The sequence below is a fragment of the Salmo salar genome, chromosome 11 (genome assembly GCF_965601325.2).
Source record: "Salmo salar chromosome 11, fSalSal1, whole genome shotgun sequence".
Lineage (NCBI taxonomy): Eukaryota > Metazoa > Chordata > Actinopteri > Salmoniformes > Salmonidae > Salmo > Salmo salar.
In genome coordinates, this window is record NC_138301.1 from 40,334,161 (window position 1) to 40,350,810 (window position 16,650).

Consider the following 16,650-nt stretch of genomic DNA (forward strand, 5'->3'; position numbering starts at 1 on the left):
TGCCCAGCTAAGTTAGCAAGACAGACAGACTAGAGAGAGATGCACTGCAAGCTAGCACATCAACTTAACGTTACTGTTATTTGCTGACATCAAACTTGGAGAGGAGAGAACACAGGTTTACCTGATTGCTAATCCCGCAATTCACTCACATGGTGTTTTTTTTCGTGACCAGAAGGAAAGTTCCGCTTCATCCTCATCGAAGTTGTAAACATTGACACCCGCTTTGACACGATGGGAGGCGGGGCTCTACGCAACCTGAGTAGTGAGCGTATAGGGCCGTCCGGCTCTGAGAATATAACACCACGTTTAACCATATTGCATGACTATAGTTTATTTTTTTACATGTTCTATGTTTGAGCTGCTTTTAAAAGCAACATTCAAATTGAAAACATAATTGGCATTGTTGAATTCGATTTTCATAATATCAAGCTAGGACTGATGGTTTGGTTAGCTAGACAACAGATGTAGCTATCTGGTAATGTAGCTATCTAGTAAACTTGCTAGCTACTTCACTGGATGTTGAACACATTTCTACCTGCAAATGAACACACTACACAAAATAATGTCAAAATAATTTTATTTGCCTAGCAACACCTTGTACAACTTCAGAACTTGGCCCCTAGTTGTGTCCTGACCATAGTAGACCGTATCTAATGCACTAGTTTACTGAACAGAACTAAAGTATCCTAGTTCTAATCGCAGGGTCAGGTAAATAGGTCGGGTAGTATGAACCATATGCAGTTTGGAGCTACATCTTGACTAGTTAAGTAAGAGATAATCAACGTGGGGCTATGCATTCTATGGAAAATGTAAAGTTGACGCGGAAGGTGTGTTCCACGACGGAGCAAGCGGAATGGAACTACGTTTCAATGGAGATGCATTATTTTCCAGTGAACGCATAGAGACCCTCGTTGATTATCCCTTACTTATTAACTGGTCAAGATGTAGCTCCAACCTCTACCCGACCTACGTACCTGACTCTGGACCTAAGATTAGGACGAGGATACTTCTTTAGTTCTGTAAAATATTGCATTAGATACGGTTTATTATGGTCAAGACATACCTATGGGGCAAGTTGTAGGCTACAAGGTGTTGCTATAGGCTAATAAAATGATAGTGACATTATTTCATTACAAAAAAGTAGCTTTACAATATCAATTTAAAATGGCTATCAATTATACATAATTTAGTTTCAATAATCATATGTGGACATTTACGTTTTTTGACTGTGCTAGAAACACGACGTTTTTCATGGAATTGCATATCAACTGACTTAAAAAGGAACATCGCATTAATTTCATGCCAGGGGTCACATGGTGACTGAAGTGCAAGTGAGCAAATGTTGCCGTGCTCTTACATTTAAAATGTTTCAAATTACAATAATGGAGTTTGATAGATGACTCTATGTAACTTTTTAGTAATTGAACAGATTTAAATGAGCAATTTGGGGTTACGTGCCTTGCTAAGAGCACATTGATATATTTATCTTAGTCAGTTCAGGGATTCGAACCAGCGACCTTTCGGTTACGGGCTCAACGCTCTTAACCGCTAGGCTACCTGTCACATTTGTCTGCAGCAGTCTCGTGTACTAATTTATTTCAGCACATTCCAATAGTTTTCAACTGTTTCACTCCAGCATTCACGCGTGAAAAACGCCAGTCAAATGCTGTGTTCATAACCAAGTGGGAAGGTGGTAATTTCCCGTTGTTAACTATTAAATACTATTTGGCCGCATTCATGTGCTTTGAAGTCGTTGATATACGCCGATTGGCTAATGGCAAACAATCTGCGTCAACCATAAACAACAATTACAGCTATCATGCTCGCAAACAAATTATATTGTTTAAAAAAACATATTAATAGATATATTTGTATAAATAATGTGTTGTTGCATTTAACTGCATAAATGCTGTTATCTAGGTAATTTCCTTAGTAGGTGACGTCAGATATGAGAGAAGTCGGGCCTTCATGGATGATAGATGAGTGACCCACTAGTAATTACTAGTTCAAGTGGATTTTTCCCAGTCGTATGCAATGACTGTATATATGAATGGACAAAGCCATCGATCACATGACACCATTCACCCTGTGAACACTCGATAGTGCATTGAAGCCAAATGAAGTTGATTAAGCTGGAGTCTCATGGAGTCATATGCCGCGTTCAAAACAACTGGAAACTCAGAAATATACGATGTCAAATCATGGCGTCAGTAATCTTCAGGTCGGAAAGTCTGAGCTCTGTAAACAAGCAGTGTTCCTGACTTGCATTCCCAAATTCGATGACCCTTCAAATAGATTTTTCCCAGCCGGAGCTCGATTTCCCAATTCCGACTTCCCAGTTGTTTTGAACGCGGAAATAACATGCACAATTTGAGCCACTCCAGGAAGTGACGTTACAGGCTAGCTCAGCGCTGCCCCCTCTCATTGACGAACTCAAATTGAAGACAACCGGGGTACTTCAGGCTGCACAGGGGTGAAAGTAGATTACATTTCTTCCCAGTACGGGACCTCATATGTGTGCACACTCTGCGCGTGCACCACCAATTTGTATGGGCCTAATCATATAATTATATTAATTCAATATGATCGATGTGGACCAAGTCGTAAAGTTTTGTCATTGAACTTCTAAAATGTGCTATTTTTTTAGTGTGGCATAAACATAAGCAGGCATTATGTTTTCATCTGATTATCAATAACTTCAAAGGGCTCCTTTACTAGGCTACCTCCACACGTTCATCCACTCGCAACATATTTCCAGCCTCCAAACAGTGGTGAATAGAACGAGACATCTTTTACACAAAAAAACATAAAGGGTCATGACATTTGGCGTATGTCATTAGGACAGAATTTATGCGTCCACTGTTGTCTGCGCAAGTCTCGATGTCGGCCACTCTTCTCTGCCTTGGCAAAATGGCAGTCTTCTCATCGAACCACATCGCATTTTGGAGTGTAGGCTATACCACCCGTTTTTAAGTCTAATTCACTAATTTAGCATGCCTCTGACATGCGGTAATGATAAATAATAGTGTTGTAGCCTACAGTTTATTTTGGTAGGCTCGTGTTTTACCGGAACGGCGTACCCCCACTATTTATTTTGCTGGGGCCGCCTTACATGACCTTATACCTGAGGCTGCCATTAGCAACTAAATTATCTTTATAAAGCTTCTTCTATGTGCAATTTTAAAATAATCGGTTCAAGGACATACATCTGTTGTATTAGAATCAATTATTGGCACCATGACTGTCTTTAAAAAAAAACAATATTTACACGAAGATTGACCACAAAGATTGACATTTTTCCATTCACTTATAATGGGGATCCTGTTTTCTGCTAACAATGCATGAGGTACACCGGCTTCAATGAGAGGGGGGCAGTGTCCTCTCCTGGCCATATGGGGTAAATTCCATCTTCCCACTTGGTTATGAACGCAGGGAAAGTACTTGGCAATGGTACCGCCCAAATCACCTGATTGGATAGGCATAAGTTTTCCTAATCAATGTGGATAATTGTCTACCGACTACATTCATAAGTATGACCTCGACGTGAGTGGCGGTTGTTTGAAACATTTCTGTTAGATATTTCCTACCATGGCGTTTTCATTGGTAAGAAAAACACCAACGAGTAGTTGTATTTTCGCTCAATGGTTTTTGTCTTTCAAACAACAGTAGCACACGAAAAGCATATAGGCCTAGGCTACAATTAAAAGTAGTCTGCTACTGCTAGCCTAATAGGGTTAGTCCTAAATCTATGTAAAATGGACAAAAAGCCAATATCGAGACTTTTTGGCCTGAAAATGAACCTAGAATATGTATTATCCAGGGTGATCGATGTAGCCTACGAAGCCATATATTGTAACTTCAAATGTTCACATACATTATTTGAATTACATCAAACTGATATTTTAACAAGTTTGTTCTCATTTCTAGAGAGACGAACTTCGATCCCATGACAATTGGGCACCAGAATCTGCGGCCTTGTCCACTTGCAGTAACGCGGACATATATCGTAGAATGAACACCATGCTGGGCAACTCTCTGGATTTTACTGGTGTGTGCACCACATCCGGCACCAAGGGAAAGCTAGACATGCTCCTGACGGGTAAACTTTCTCGCTGCACGTGTACTTCGGAATGACACATCGTTATGCTTGTAATCAATGGCAGTAAAGGGGAAACTATTAGCATAATAAACATACATTTTCCCTTTTTTAATGGATTTTTGTAGTCTACACCACAGCTCTTTGTCATAATTGTGGGAACAGCTGATTCATGCTGCAGCATTGCAGCACTTGTAGGCTAAGCTTTCCAGAGCTTGAGGTCTTTGCCAAGACTCTCAGACACTGCAATTCTACTCTGTATTTAACCTGATATTTCTTTTAAAATCAGTCATTCACTAGGCCACCCAGCTTGGCCTCTTTGTAGTTTCTAATGAATTGAAAAGATAATTGGTTTATAACTTGTAACATTGTTATGCTCAAAGTTCTTAATATAAGGAAAATGCCAAAATGCACCCTGGTCTCAGAGCATTTTGTATTCTGTGTAAATCTGAGACACTCAATTTAGTATGTTACTTTTCGTCATCACCACTTTCGGATTATTTATTGAGTTATGTTAAAGAATTATCTAAAAGCGATAGTTTTAGGGTTAGTGAAAGGGTTAGCTAACATGCTAAGTAGTTGCAAAGTAGTAAGTAGTTGTTGAAAATTGCTAAAATGCTTAAGTTGTCAGTGAGATTCAAACTCGCAACCTTTGTTGATAGACGTTCATGTTAAACGCCCACCCCGACCAACCACCTTTAATTAGATCGGTTTTATGTAACTGTACCAAACGTGACGTAATATTCTTTGCAATCAGGATTTACATTTACTATGTTAGGTCTAATCTGAGACCAGGCTGCAAAACGTCTTACACTTTTATTTGTATGGCTTCAACTCAGTTGGCACCAATGGTGTTTGACCCAACTTGTCAGCCCTTATTATGAACCTTCCATACAACTGTGTAACCAGACTTGGGGCATATTTTAATTTTATCATAGGCTAGTATGATTGTTTTTTATGCTGAAACATAACGATTTACAAGGTTGATTATGACTTTCCCATTTTAAAGGTTACAACAATCATCCCTCCTTGACATCGGGTGTAAATGATGCATTGTAAATCTGTCAATATTAATCCAGCTAGAAACAAAGCTTCAATGATGGCCTATCCTCCTCCACCCAACCACCACCCCTCTCCTCTGCCCTGCCTTGAGTTGCTGAATCAGGACTGTAGATAGCAGTTGGAGGCTGTCCAGCCCTGAAGTGCAATGGGGCAAGCTGGCAGTGCAAATCACTCTGTCCTCCTACTTCTGATCAGTCAGCTGCTGCGACTATAGCTTCTGTGACACTGGCAAATCTGGGAGGGTGAGCCAGCCAGCTCAATACACCAGGGATTTCTGCTCTCAGTGCCCCCTCCTACCCTGCAGCTAGAATACTACCACACCCCTCTCTCTCTGCCGGTCCCCCACCTTCTCTCTGCTCATGACTCTCTCCCTCTGTCTGCTGCATCTCTCTCTGCCAGCTCACTCAGGAAACTAGGCTAGAGCCACTGTTAGCAGCAGCGGCTGGCTGCCATTGCTGACAGACGCTGTGCCGGGGGAGTCTGAGAATATCTCCAACAGGAATTTTTCATTACCCAGTTAGAGGAAACGGAAGGGGGGGTGGCGGTGGAGCTGATGTCATTAGCAGGGGGGTGCGAGTGAATCAGCAGTCCGGTCACATGCTAAGTCGGTCAGTGATTCAGATGGAAATGCATGGCAGTTGCAACGGGCACAGTCGCAGCAGGTTCACCTGATCAACATGCAGGGAAGGGTTGCTACTGTCTGACTTCATTTCTATCAGTAAGATTTTGTTTTTGGGAAAGAAGCCATTTCATTCGACACCCCCTCCTTCTCGTGTCCTCTTCCCTCGGGCAGATGCAGGGTGCTTAACTGTTTATTAGCTCATCTCTCTCCTCGTTCGCCCACAGACCTGCAGGAATCGGACCTGGCTGCAGTGGGCAGCAGGATGCTCTTCCCCAGTAGCAGTGTCAGTGGCAGCGGGAGCTCTCTCCACGAGGGCTCCTCCAGAGGCCTGCCAGATGTCAACGACCTGGGCCTGGGCCTCCAGTCCCTTAGCCTGTCCGGCTGGGAGCGCCCCTGGAGCAGCCATGACACGGACACACACACCACCGCCGCTTCCCAGGCCCACACCAGCTCTACCTCCAGTGAGTACTTCCTTTGTAGTGAATACTGAACTATACTGTTGACAAAGTGTACATTTAAGTAAAGACTGGAAGTACATTAACATAAAGGCTTTGGCTGTCCTGTTAGTCTACTGTACCACCTGTTCCAATGTGCAGGGAAAAGACTGCTAGTTGCTAGTCTGTTACTTCACATTGGATTTAATGAATGCTATAGCCTAGTTCGGTTTTGTGTGGCATTGTGTCAATGTAACTTGCTCTGGCTTTGAGACAGTATGCTGCATTATCAGTAATGACTTCAGTTCAGGTGTTGGCATTGGAGGTTTCTCTTGGGTTTGGTCTGTAGTATTTTAGTGATACTGAGCCATTGTAATCCCTAGATTTAGATCTTTCATCTGGCTGTTGCAGAGAATGAGGCTGTTCGTTGTCTGTGAACCTGCTATTTATATCTCCAAACAGGGTGAACTTCAATTTGACATGTTTTTCAGATATTCACTAATTGACATAAATTCAGCATTTTCCCCTCAGGATGCGAGGTTGAATATACTTCCCTCAAGCACCTTGTACATAATTATTTGTTTTGTGGAATATCTCATTCCATGTTTTAGCTTAATGACATTACCCCGCCTCCACTGTGTCGCTTCCATCTCACTTTGTACTGACCCAGTTCTTGTGATGAGATTGCGTCACAACATATCCATACATTCCAGAAACAAACATGTAAACAGCACTGCCCTGAATGGGGCTTCTTAAGTGGGCCAGTACAGTTGGATTCCCTTAGCGCCTCATGTTCAGCCCACTGGGACAGCTACAGACCCACAGTAAATATTTGGTGTGGTTGTCAGCTGATCCAGTCTGCATTGTCAGATCAGCCCAATGATCGGGGTTTGTCTAGCTCTTTACAACCAATTAAGTTCTAATGCTGTAGGATGGTAACATACTAGTTGTGTGTTAGAACTATAGTTTCATTATGGAAGGTTGCATATCAACTAACATGTGATAGTGTTTTAACCTTGTTCTCTGGTTTTTGCCTTATGGTGTATTATCTCTGTCCTTTCAACATCTTGGTACCAGGAGTTCAATGGAAACTATTTAGTCATGCATTTTAAAATGGCGGTGCTTGGCTAATCAGCTGAAATGCTGAGTCTTTCTAGTCATAGTCAAAGAAACTGGCAGTGTGGCAGAATTCTAATCTGGAATGGACAGACGGCCACTATGCTAAGGCCTGATGGTTTGTCAGTCACAATTGCTCACTCGAAAGCATCCATTTTGTAACTACTAGGTAAAAATGGGCTCCCAGAATATTTTCCTGTTATTGGCAGTGTGGGTCGTACAACATTGTGGATTCCCTATACATTACCAATGGGTCACATAAATATCAGATTCATTTAACTATCTGCTGGTTTTTATGCTCTAATCTGGGAGCTGTGGACTCTGAACAATTTGGTGAAATTGATTAACGGGTAGAAAAGTGTTAGTGCTGGTTGAATAGACTTACCTCAGCTTCAGCCTCTGATGCTGCTAGTTGTAAGATCTGACTAAAACTCTGTTATGGTCTCAGTGCTGGACATGCTGGGCAGTCCCCTGGGCCAGATCCTGGGTAAGCCCCTTGGCTATAACCCCCCCAGTGAGCCCATGGGCACGGCAGCTGACTTCCTGGGGAAGTTCCCTGGCATGGCTCGCATGACCAGCCGCCTGGACTCGCGCTCCTTCCTGGACTCGCGCTCCAGCAGCCCTGTAGACTCTGAAACCAGCGGCTTCAGCTCCGGCTCGGACCACCTCTCAGACCTGCTCGTAAGCGTCTGTACTTTGGGGGGGGGGGGGGGGTTGTGCGTAAGTGGCTTTGAATTGATGTATGTCAAATGCATGTCAATGTAAATTACATTCCATTCAAATGATTGTTATGCTTTAGATTTCATGTTTGTTTTTAGGGTCAGACTTTTAGTTTGTTGATCAAGGTCATGTCATATTTTGTTTTGCTGTAGAGTAGTTTATGGATATTTCTGACCTTTCTGCTGATCTGAAGGAATATCTCTAACCCCCTCCCAACCAGTCCTCCCTGAGGATCTCTCCCCCCCTACCTTTCCTCATGTCCAACATGCAGAAGGACTCTATGAGGCTGAGCTCTCTGGGCTCCAGGCTGGACTACCAGGACCACGGCTCCCCGCTCACCCCACCGCCCAGCGCCACCAGCTCTGCTACGGCCCTGTCCCGCCGCTGGCCCGGGGCCTCAATATGGCCCAGCCTGGACCTGCTGGAGACGCCTGATGACCCCTTCAGCATCGAGAGGGAGGCCCGTCTGCACAGGCAGGCAGCTGGTATGAGACAATGTTAACATGCTCAGCTTTCTTTTGAGTCTACATGTTCTACTGCTGTTAACCAGCTGTCTTTCACTTCAGCTGTAAATGAAGCCACCTTCACCTGGAGTGGACAACTTCCTCCCCGCAACAACAAGAACCCTCTGTACTCATACAAGGTCTTCCTGGGAGGAGTACCCTGGGATATCACTGAAGGTACAGCTGCTTCACCGTTTCCATGGCATTAAATTGGCCATCTTATTTTAGTAGACGCAAACCTAGAGAGGAGAAATGTTAAACAATCTTGAATGTAATTGGTTCACAGTACACTGTTTCTGTTTAACTGACCTATTACTGGTCTTTGACTGCTGACCCTTTTCTCTCCAGCTGGTCTGATCAACACGTTCAGTGGCTACGGCCCTCTGAGTGTGGAGTGGCCCGGTAAGGATGGCAAGCATCCTCGTTGCCCTCCCAAAGGTAATATGCCCAAAGGTAATGACAGGCTGGTAGGATATTTACTCTTCCATATGGTTCTAAGGTGGCACAGTGGTGGGCACTGGGCACACAGTGGGATGGTGAGTTTAGACACAAGTGTACTTGGTCATTCAATTGCTCCCACAAACACTACCCCACACAAACATATGTGATTTGTGCAAGAAGTGGAATATTCTGGGTTTCTTGGTCTAGCGTGTTGATAATGAGTGAGAATACTGCTCACCTTGCCGCCTTCAGAATGGAGGTCAGTGGATCGTATCACTTGAGGACTCACTAACCATTCAGAATAAACAATGAGCAACACTTATTGGAATGTCTTTGTTCACATACAACATACCAGTACTCTTGAGCCCTAATAGACTAGCAAACTCGGTGTCAGTTAGCCTGGTGTTGATGCTCTGCTGTGCTCTGCTGTAGGCTACGTCTACCTTGTGTTTGAGAACGAGAAGTCTGTTCGTGCGCTGCTCCAGGCCTGCACCCAGGACCTGCTCCACCCTGAGGAGAACGGAGAATACTACTTCAAGATGTCCAGCCGCAGGATGCGCTGCAAGGATGTGAGTGGGGGTGCTTGTGTGTTCTAGTGACCGCAGCCAGGGGGTTTTGACAAACTGCTCTATTTAAATTATTTTCCCTTTTCTCAGAAGTGAGCCTCAATCAAACATAAAAAATCCCAATCAAAATGTGTCTTTAAACTACAGATCTGCAAACTTCTCTGTCTGAACAATTTGAGTCTCTCTCAAACATGTACACCCACAAGCCTCACAAGATTTATTTGAAGGTACCTAGAAGTAAAAAAATATTAGTATATATGAAAATAGTTTAGTTCCTAAAATTAGGGTAATGCATGCAAAAAATAGCTCTATAGACAAACTTCCTTTTTTGGGGGGGGTGGGCATATTCTGTTCCATGTAGTGGATCTGTTATTCAAAGCATTTCTATGGGCTAATAGCAGGAATGCCAAATTCAATGCTTAATCAAACAATTTGTGTGTGTATTTAGTTATTTATTTAAAGGAGTCTTAAATCAAATGTCATACCATGGATAATTTAGGCAATCATTAAAAGTTATTGTTAGCTTAGTAAATGAGCCAGTTCAGGGCTACAACAAAATAATGAAACCTCTGTGGGCCCCCTGTAGAGGTTCTGAAAACCACTGGTTTAGTTGAAGAGCTTGGAGGTAAATTCATGTTAACAGGATATACAAACATTTAACATATCTGAAATGTTAAGGAACAAACACTGCTAGACTATTGCGACACCCCTTGACCCTCTTCCTCCTCTCTGATCTCACAGGTGCAGGTGATCCCCTGGGTGATCTCTGACAGTAACTACGTGCGCTGCCCCTCCCAGCGCCTGGACCCCAGCAAGACTGTGTTTGTGGGCGCTTTGCACGGCATGCTCAACGCAGAGGCCCTGGCCAGCATCATGAATGACCTGTTCGGCGGAGTGATGTACGCTGGGATTGACACCGACAAGCACAAGTACCCGATAGGTGCGATATTACTGTTGAAAGACTGGTGGCGACTAGCCTTGACTGTAGGATTATATTGGTTGATGTAGCTTCATTGTGAATGTCTATGGGGTGTGTTTAACTGTCTGAAATGCAGCAGTCATTAAGGGTCTAATGTACATTGACAGGTACTGCCTCTGTATTGCTTGCCATCTGAGTTTTCAGCTGGGTATCTGTAAAGCATTTTGCGATAAATGTGGAGGTAAAGAGTTTAACAAATTTGAGAAGTAGCCTATTGCTGTCTGGGTTTGACCTTGCATTGTAGCCTGGCTGGGTCCAGTGGAGGTGTAATGGTATCAATCCTTCCTTCATGATGTACAGGTTCTGGGCGCGTCACCTTCAACAACCAGCGCAGTTACCTGAAGGCTGTGTGTGCAGCGTTTGTAGAGATCAAAACCCCCAAGTTTACAAAGAAGGTAAGAGCCGTCTAGTTTTAAACACTTGACCAGCATTGACTGCTTTCAACTATAGTGAACAAAAAATATAAATGCAACAATTTCAAATTTTACTGTTAGGCCCAACCTATGAATTTCACATGACTGGGAATACAGATATCTGTTGGTTAGACACCTTTAAAAAATCAGGATCTCGTCACGATATTTTTGTGCGTTGAAAGATTATCTTTGCAAAGGAGAAATGCTAACAGGGATGTAAACAAATTTGTGGCCAAAATGAGAAGCTTTTTGTGCGTATTGATAACATCTGTCATCTTTTATTTCAGCTCATGAAACATGGGACCAACATGTTACATGTGTTTAAGTGTGATGGCATATTATCATTGAATAATTGTAATGAAGGGTAGTTCTGCCCTTCTCTCAATGGTCTGAATATAAGCACTGATGTCCCTTCTCAGGTTCAGATTGACCCCTACCTGGAGGACTCCATGTGCCAAGTGTGCAGTCGCCAACCTGGGCCGTTCTTCTGCAGGGACCAGGTGTGTTCTGACATTAGGTTGATGTGAAGCTAGGATTACAACTGTATCTGGACTAATCATGTTCAAGTATGTATCTATCCACTAAGGCCTCCTATTAAGCCTTTATTCAAGAAGCATACATTTGTGTAAATTAAGTTTAATGGTATTGTTTAGACACATCAATGATGTACACAGTAAGCTCACTACTTCCTGTGTTCTCCTCAGGCCTGCTTTAAGTACTACTGCCGCTCCTGCTGGCACTGGCAGCACTCCATGGACCTTCTGAGTAACCACCGGCCCCTGATGCGCAACCAGAAGAACAGGGAGTCCAGCTAGAGCAGAGGAGTCCAGCGAGGGGGCGGAGAGCCCCACACCTCACGGGTGAGGACACACAGCGGGGGTCCGCAGAGCACGAGTGTCCAGCTGCCCCCGACACCAGGGGCATCATGGCACTCCCACCAGGACTGGGGGAGAAACACTGTAGAGAAGTCTACTGCTGCACTTGCTACTTTTTGCTGTTTACTTGTTCACGTTGGCACTATGCACAGTGACCTTGTTGGGATAGTCAGGGGCCCCACACTTCCTTATGCAGTTTCCCTGACTTGTGGCCAGATGAGAGGATGATTCAGGCCAGGGTTCAGAAGTAGATGAAAATGCCTTGATTTTTTTTTTCTTATCCTTAAGTTTTTTGATTTAGTTTTACATGCGTTGCGTATTGAGAGCATGCACGTCTCATTGCCTTTCGTTGGTAGATACCATACAGTGCCTTCAAATAGTTCCACCCCTTCCCCCCCCACCCCCAGTTGGCTTACTGTTTTTCCTGTGCAAGCCAGCTGGTGTTTTTTACTTTGGAAGATGAGTTGGGCTTCATTTAACCAGTCGCATTTCAGACATTTTTACGCAGTTTTTTACTAATTTGTACACAAACGGTTTTAAGTCATGACAAGGAAATTTGGAACCGAATTCTACCTGGCGGCTTTTTAATTTTTTTCCCTCCCCTTGGTTTTTCCTCACCCTGAAGTATTAGTCTGGGGCTGGTGGTAGATTTGTTCTACTGCAGGGGTATGCAACCCTGTTCCTGGAGTGTCGCAAGGTCTGCAGGATTTTGTTCCAACTGGGCACCACACCTGACCAATTGATCTGTTCAGTGATTTCCTAAATTCAACACACCTGGTCTTCCAGGTTGGTTAAAATGTATAACATGAAGTGCCTGTGGCCTCCAGGATCAGGGTTGCCTTACCCCTGTTCTACTGAATGGGTACAGATTAAGGTGTTGAAGCATTACTTTTCTTGTGGTTTTGGGCAAGTTCATAAAGCCCAATGTTACTGGACACTGCTTCAACTGGGTTTCCATGTTTTTCAATCAATTGGATGGATCTTTACTGAGACGAACGGACATTGACGTTTTGATTGTAAGTTACATAGTTTTATTGTTGCACTTTTTAATTTGCACTTTAGGAGAGGGTGGCAGTGATTTGTAATCACTGTTTTTGTACATCAACAGAGGGGTCCTAAGCCCAGATATGAACAGCTGCTTGTTTCCTGTTGAATGTAGAACTTCCACTTTGCTAAAAATGTACCAAGAGCTTGAGTAGACCTAACACAGCTTTCCCTGTGCTTTCTTACTCCATCGCCTTCCTTGTTCCTGTTGGATATATGCATATTAAGCTGTGTGCCAAAGACTAAGTCTTTTCCCCCATCAAGTTACTCATGCTGAGCTTGTCTTAGCCCAGCTGCTTTTTAGAGTTTTGAAAGTCTACCTCACTGTGGTCTCTTTGCTGCTACTTACTGATGTGGATAATGTTCAGATTGGGCACAATAAAGGTGTTTAAGCATTACCTGTTGCTTCTGGTCTTGTATACTAAAATCTTGTGATTATTTCCATGAATGTGTGCATAGCTCTTGGATGATATGACATTAGAAATGAGTAGATTTAAAGGGATGGAGAGCTTTTTTTGAAGTTCTTTTTCAAAGCAATCATTGTTACCTCAGATCACCACCCCAGCTGTTTCTTGATGTAAGTAGTGTAACCATGAGCCATTACAAGCTGAAGGAGAGCTGCACACTGTAGGAGCTCAGATGCAATAATTTAATAACCAACGTTTTGACAGACAAGCGGTTTTCATCAGGTACCACAATGATTGCCTTCAAAGTTTTCATACCCCTTATTCCACATTCTTTATTGCAGCCTGAATAAGAGTGGTTAATTAGATTCTCAGCCTCCCAAGTGACAGTGGTGTAAGGCAGTGCTAGCTGTGCCACTAGAGATGCTGGGTTTGAGTCCAGGCTCTGTCGCAGCCGGCCACGACGGAGACCCATGGGGTGGTGCTCAATTGGCCAAGGGTCGTCCGGGTTAGTTACTCCTCGGACACATTGGTGCGGCTGGCTTCCGGGTTAAGTGGGCGTTGTCAAGAAGCAGTGCGGTTGGCTTGTTTTGGAGGACGCACGGCTCTCGACCTTCGCCTCTCCCGAGTCCGGGAGTTGCAGCAATGAGTAAAGACTAACTACCAGTTGGGTACCACAAAGGGGTAAAAAAAAGTTTCTCACCTGTCTACACACTACCTCATAATGACATTGAGAATATGTTTGGACAGTTTTACACATTTATTAATTGAAATAGATATCTTACATGTGTTCACACCATTGAGTCAATACTTTGTAGAAGCATGTTTGGCAGCAACTACAGTGTTGAGTTGTCTTGGGTATGTAATCGGCTTTGCACATCTGGATTTGGGATTTTTCTTCTGACAATTTTCTCAAGCTCATAAATTCTATCGGGTGGTGAATGATCATTTGAGATTTTAATGAGATTCAAGTCTGGGCTTTGGCTGGGCCTCTTGGACTTTCACATTTTTGTTCAGAAGCCTTTCCGGCATTGCTTTGGTGTCATTGTCCCGGGAACGTCAATCTTCGCACCAGTCGAAGGTCATTTTGCACTCTGAAGCAGCTTCAAGTCAAGGATTTGGCTCATTGTTCCCTTTATCTGTACCAGTCCCTGCTGCAGAAAAGCATCCCCATAGCATGATGCTGCCACCACCATGCTTCAGGGTAGGGATGGTGTTAGATGGGTGAGCTGTGCAGTAGCGGTGCGTGGGTAAAATCACTGAGGAAGCCAAGTCTCCCCCCAAAAAAGCCATATAATCCGTGTTGTGGTAATTGCGTTTGCTCGAACCTGTTCATGTGCCTTGTTATGGCATATGCTTCTAAAGCCAGAGATGTGGCAGAATTGTGTATAAATTATTTGGCCAATAGAATTGAAAAAAAAAAATCACCATTTCAATGGTCTTAACATTGCAATAGTAACATATCCTTAATTTAAAAAATATGGGCAGTGTTCATAATGGGAAATAAGCATTTTGCAAGGTTTTTCCAGAATTCTGACCCAAATTTACATTCAAAGAACAAGTGGGACAGATTCTCACCATTTTCACAGAATGCAGATATCAATAGCCACAAATTTGGATATCATAGAATTACATGGATATATCTTATGTAAAATTTTAAAGTGCACTTAACTATGTTTGGTATACAATATTTGTAAGGCCTTAACCATGCATTTCTCCAGACAATGTCAGGAATAAGCATGTTCCAGAAAAATGTTGCTCGGTGTAAGTTGGTTTTGTGAATGCAATTATATATTATATATATATTGCAACAAGATTTCTCAAGTAAGCCCACACCTTCCAATCTGAGTTCTGGATGAACTTTGATCTTAACTCATCTTAGCTTTGGTATTCATTCGTGTCGTTAGACCATTGGGAAGGGCTTAGATCACAGAAATAAACTCTCTGAAAGGTATTGGAAACTCTTTCAATGTTATAAATTGTTCATATGTGAGAATATTACCCTTGTTGTCAAACATCAAGAACAAAGTCAATATTCATGACAGCTGGGGTAGAAAAATGACTTTTCCTTACAGTTATGTCTGAATTATTCCACAAAAGAGCTTTATGTGGGGAGAAATTGTGCAGGAAACATATTATCCAGGCCATTGAAGCTTGTTGGTGAAACCTTGCCAATATAGCGGGTAATCTTTAGGGAATATAATTACATTTCAGTAAAAATTGAAGACCTCCCAAATTATTAAACGCATTACTTGGAATGAAATACCATATTGAATCAGTATTGATCAAACATCTTTTCCACCAGTTGATCTTGAGTGTTATGTCAAAGTCCACACTTCCAGACCGCCTTCGGCTCTTTTATTAGAGAGGACTGACTTTTTAGTTTGACTTCATCTGGAAAAATGAGTCTCAAAGGTCTTATTGATCTCTTTACAAGTAGCAGGATTAACAAATAATGGTGAGGGGTACACAAAACGAGACAGTTCCTCTGCCTTGGACAGAAGTACTCTCCCAAGTATAGAAAGATCTCTTTGTAGCCTATTAAATATATTTTTGGTTTTCTTAATTTTAGGAGAGATTCATATGTTGTCTAAGTGTATTTTGACAGATGTATTTCTTTCAGTCAAATAAACATAAGATTTGACATTTAGAAACATTCAGTTTTAATCCTGATGCAATAGAAAATGCAGTTATAGCATTAAGGGCGACCTGGTCTTTGTCTCTTAAAAGAATAGTATCAGCCAGTTGGAAATTCTGATTTCTTTGTTAAAAATGGTTAAGCCATATACATTTACATTATTCAGAATATCTAGAGAGAAGTTCCACAACCAAAATGGTGAAATTGGGCAACCCTGTCGTACACTTCTGTTGATACTGAATCTTTTCAAAGTATTAAGGTTTAGTAACACAACTATTTATATCTTTGTAAAACATGCGAATGACTTTGATAAACTTCTTGGATTTGGTGAAAATGTTAAGTGACCTAAAGAGATTCATGTTCAATTGTGTCAAAGGCTTTACAGAAGTCAGTAATAAGACAACCGCATCTGAGTCAATTGCATCTGAATAATCTATAGGGTCTAAGACTAAACAAATGTTGGCCCTTCATAAATACTGTTTGAGTCTCATATATATAATGGTATCTATTCCTTTCTTTAATCGTTTGGCATAAACCAGAGCAATCAATTTGTAATCAATATCTAATAAAGTAATTGTTCTCCAATTGTCAATGAGAGGGGTCTTTATCGGCCTTCGGAATCAATGAAATAAGGCCCTGTTTCATAGTGGAGACCATTTCCCCACTTTTGATGCATTCTTGAAACATCAAAAATCAGGTCTTCTAGTAACTCAAACTGTGTATAGAATTAAACTGAT

General features: G+C 42.4%; 1 protein-coding gene across 4 annotated transcripts; it reads left to right on the forward strand.

Annotated features, from left to right (window-relative positions):
• Window positions 1-3,489: 3,489 nt before the first annotated feature.
• LOC106562788 (cytoplasmic polyadenylation element-binding protein 1) lies at window positions 3,490-13,269 on the forward strand. 4 transcript variants are annotated; one of them, XM_014127803.3, is made up of 12 exons: window positions 3,490-3,603; window positions 3,928-4,099; window positions 6,005-6,241; window positions 7,779-8,011; window positions 8,271-8,535; window positions 8,617-8,730; window positions 8,902-9,006; window positions 9,427-9,563; window positions 10,302-10,500; window positions 10,840-10,934; window positions 11,372-11,452; window positions 11,657-13,269. In XM_014127803.3, exons 1-12 carry the CDS (start codon window positions 3,589-3,591, stop codon window positions 11,765-11,767), a joined length of 1,764 nt encoding a protein of 587 aa, XP_013983278.1. In that variant the 5' UTR covers window positions 3,490-3,588; the 3' UTR covers window positions 11,768-13,269. The 4 variants fall into 4 exon arrangements, with proteins under 4 accessions (XP_013983278.1, XP_082814041.1, XP_082814042.1 ...); XM_082957915.1 differs by having other exon boundaries at window positions 8,902-8,991; XM_082957916.1 differs by having other exon boundaries at window positions 3,928-4,048.
• Window positions 13,270-16,650: the final 3,381 nt, after the last annotated feature.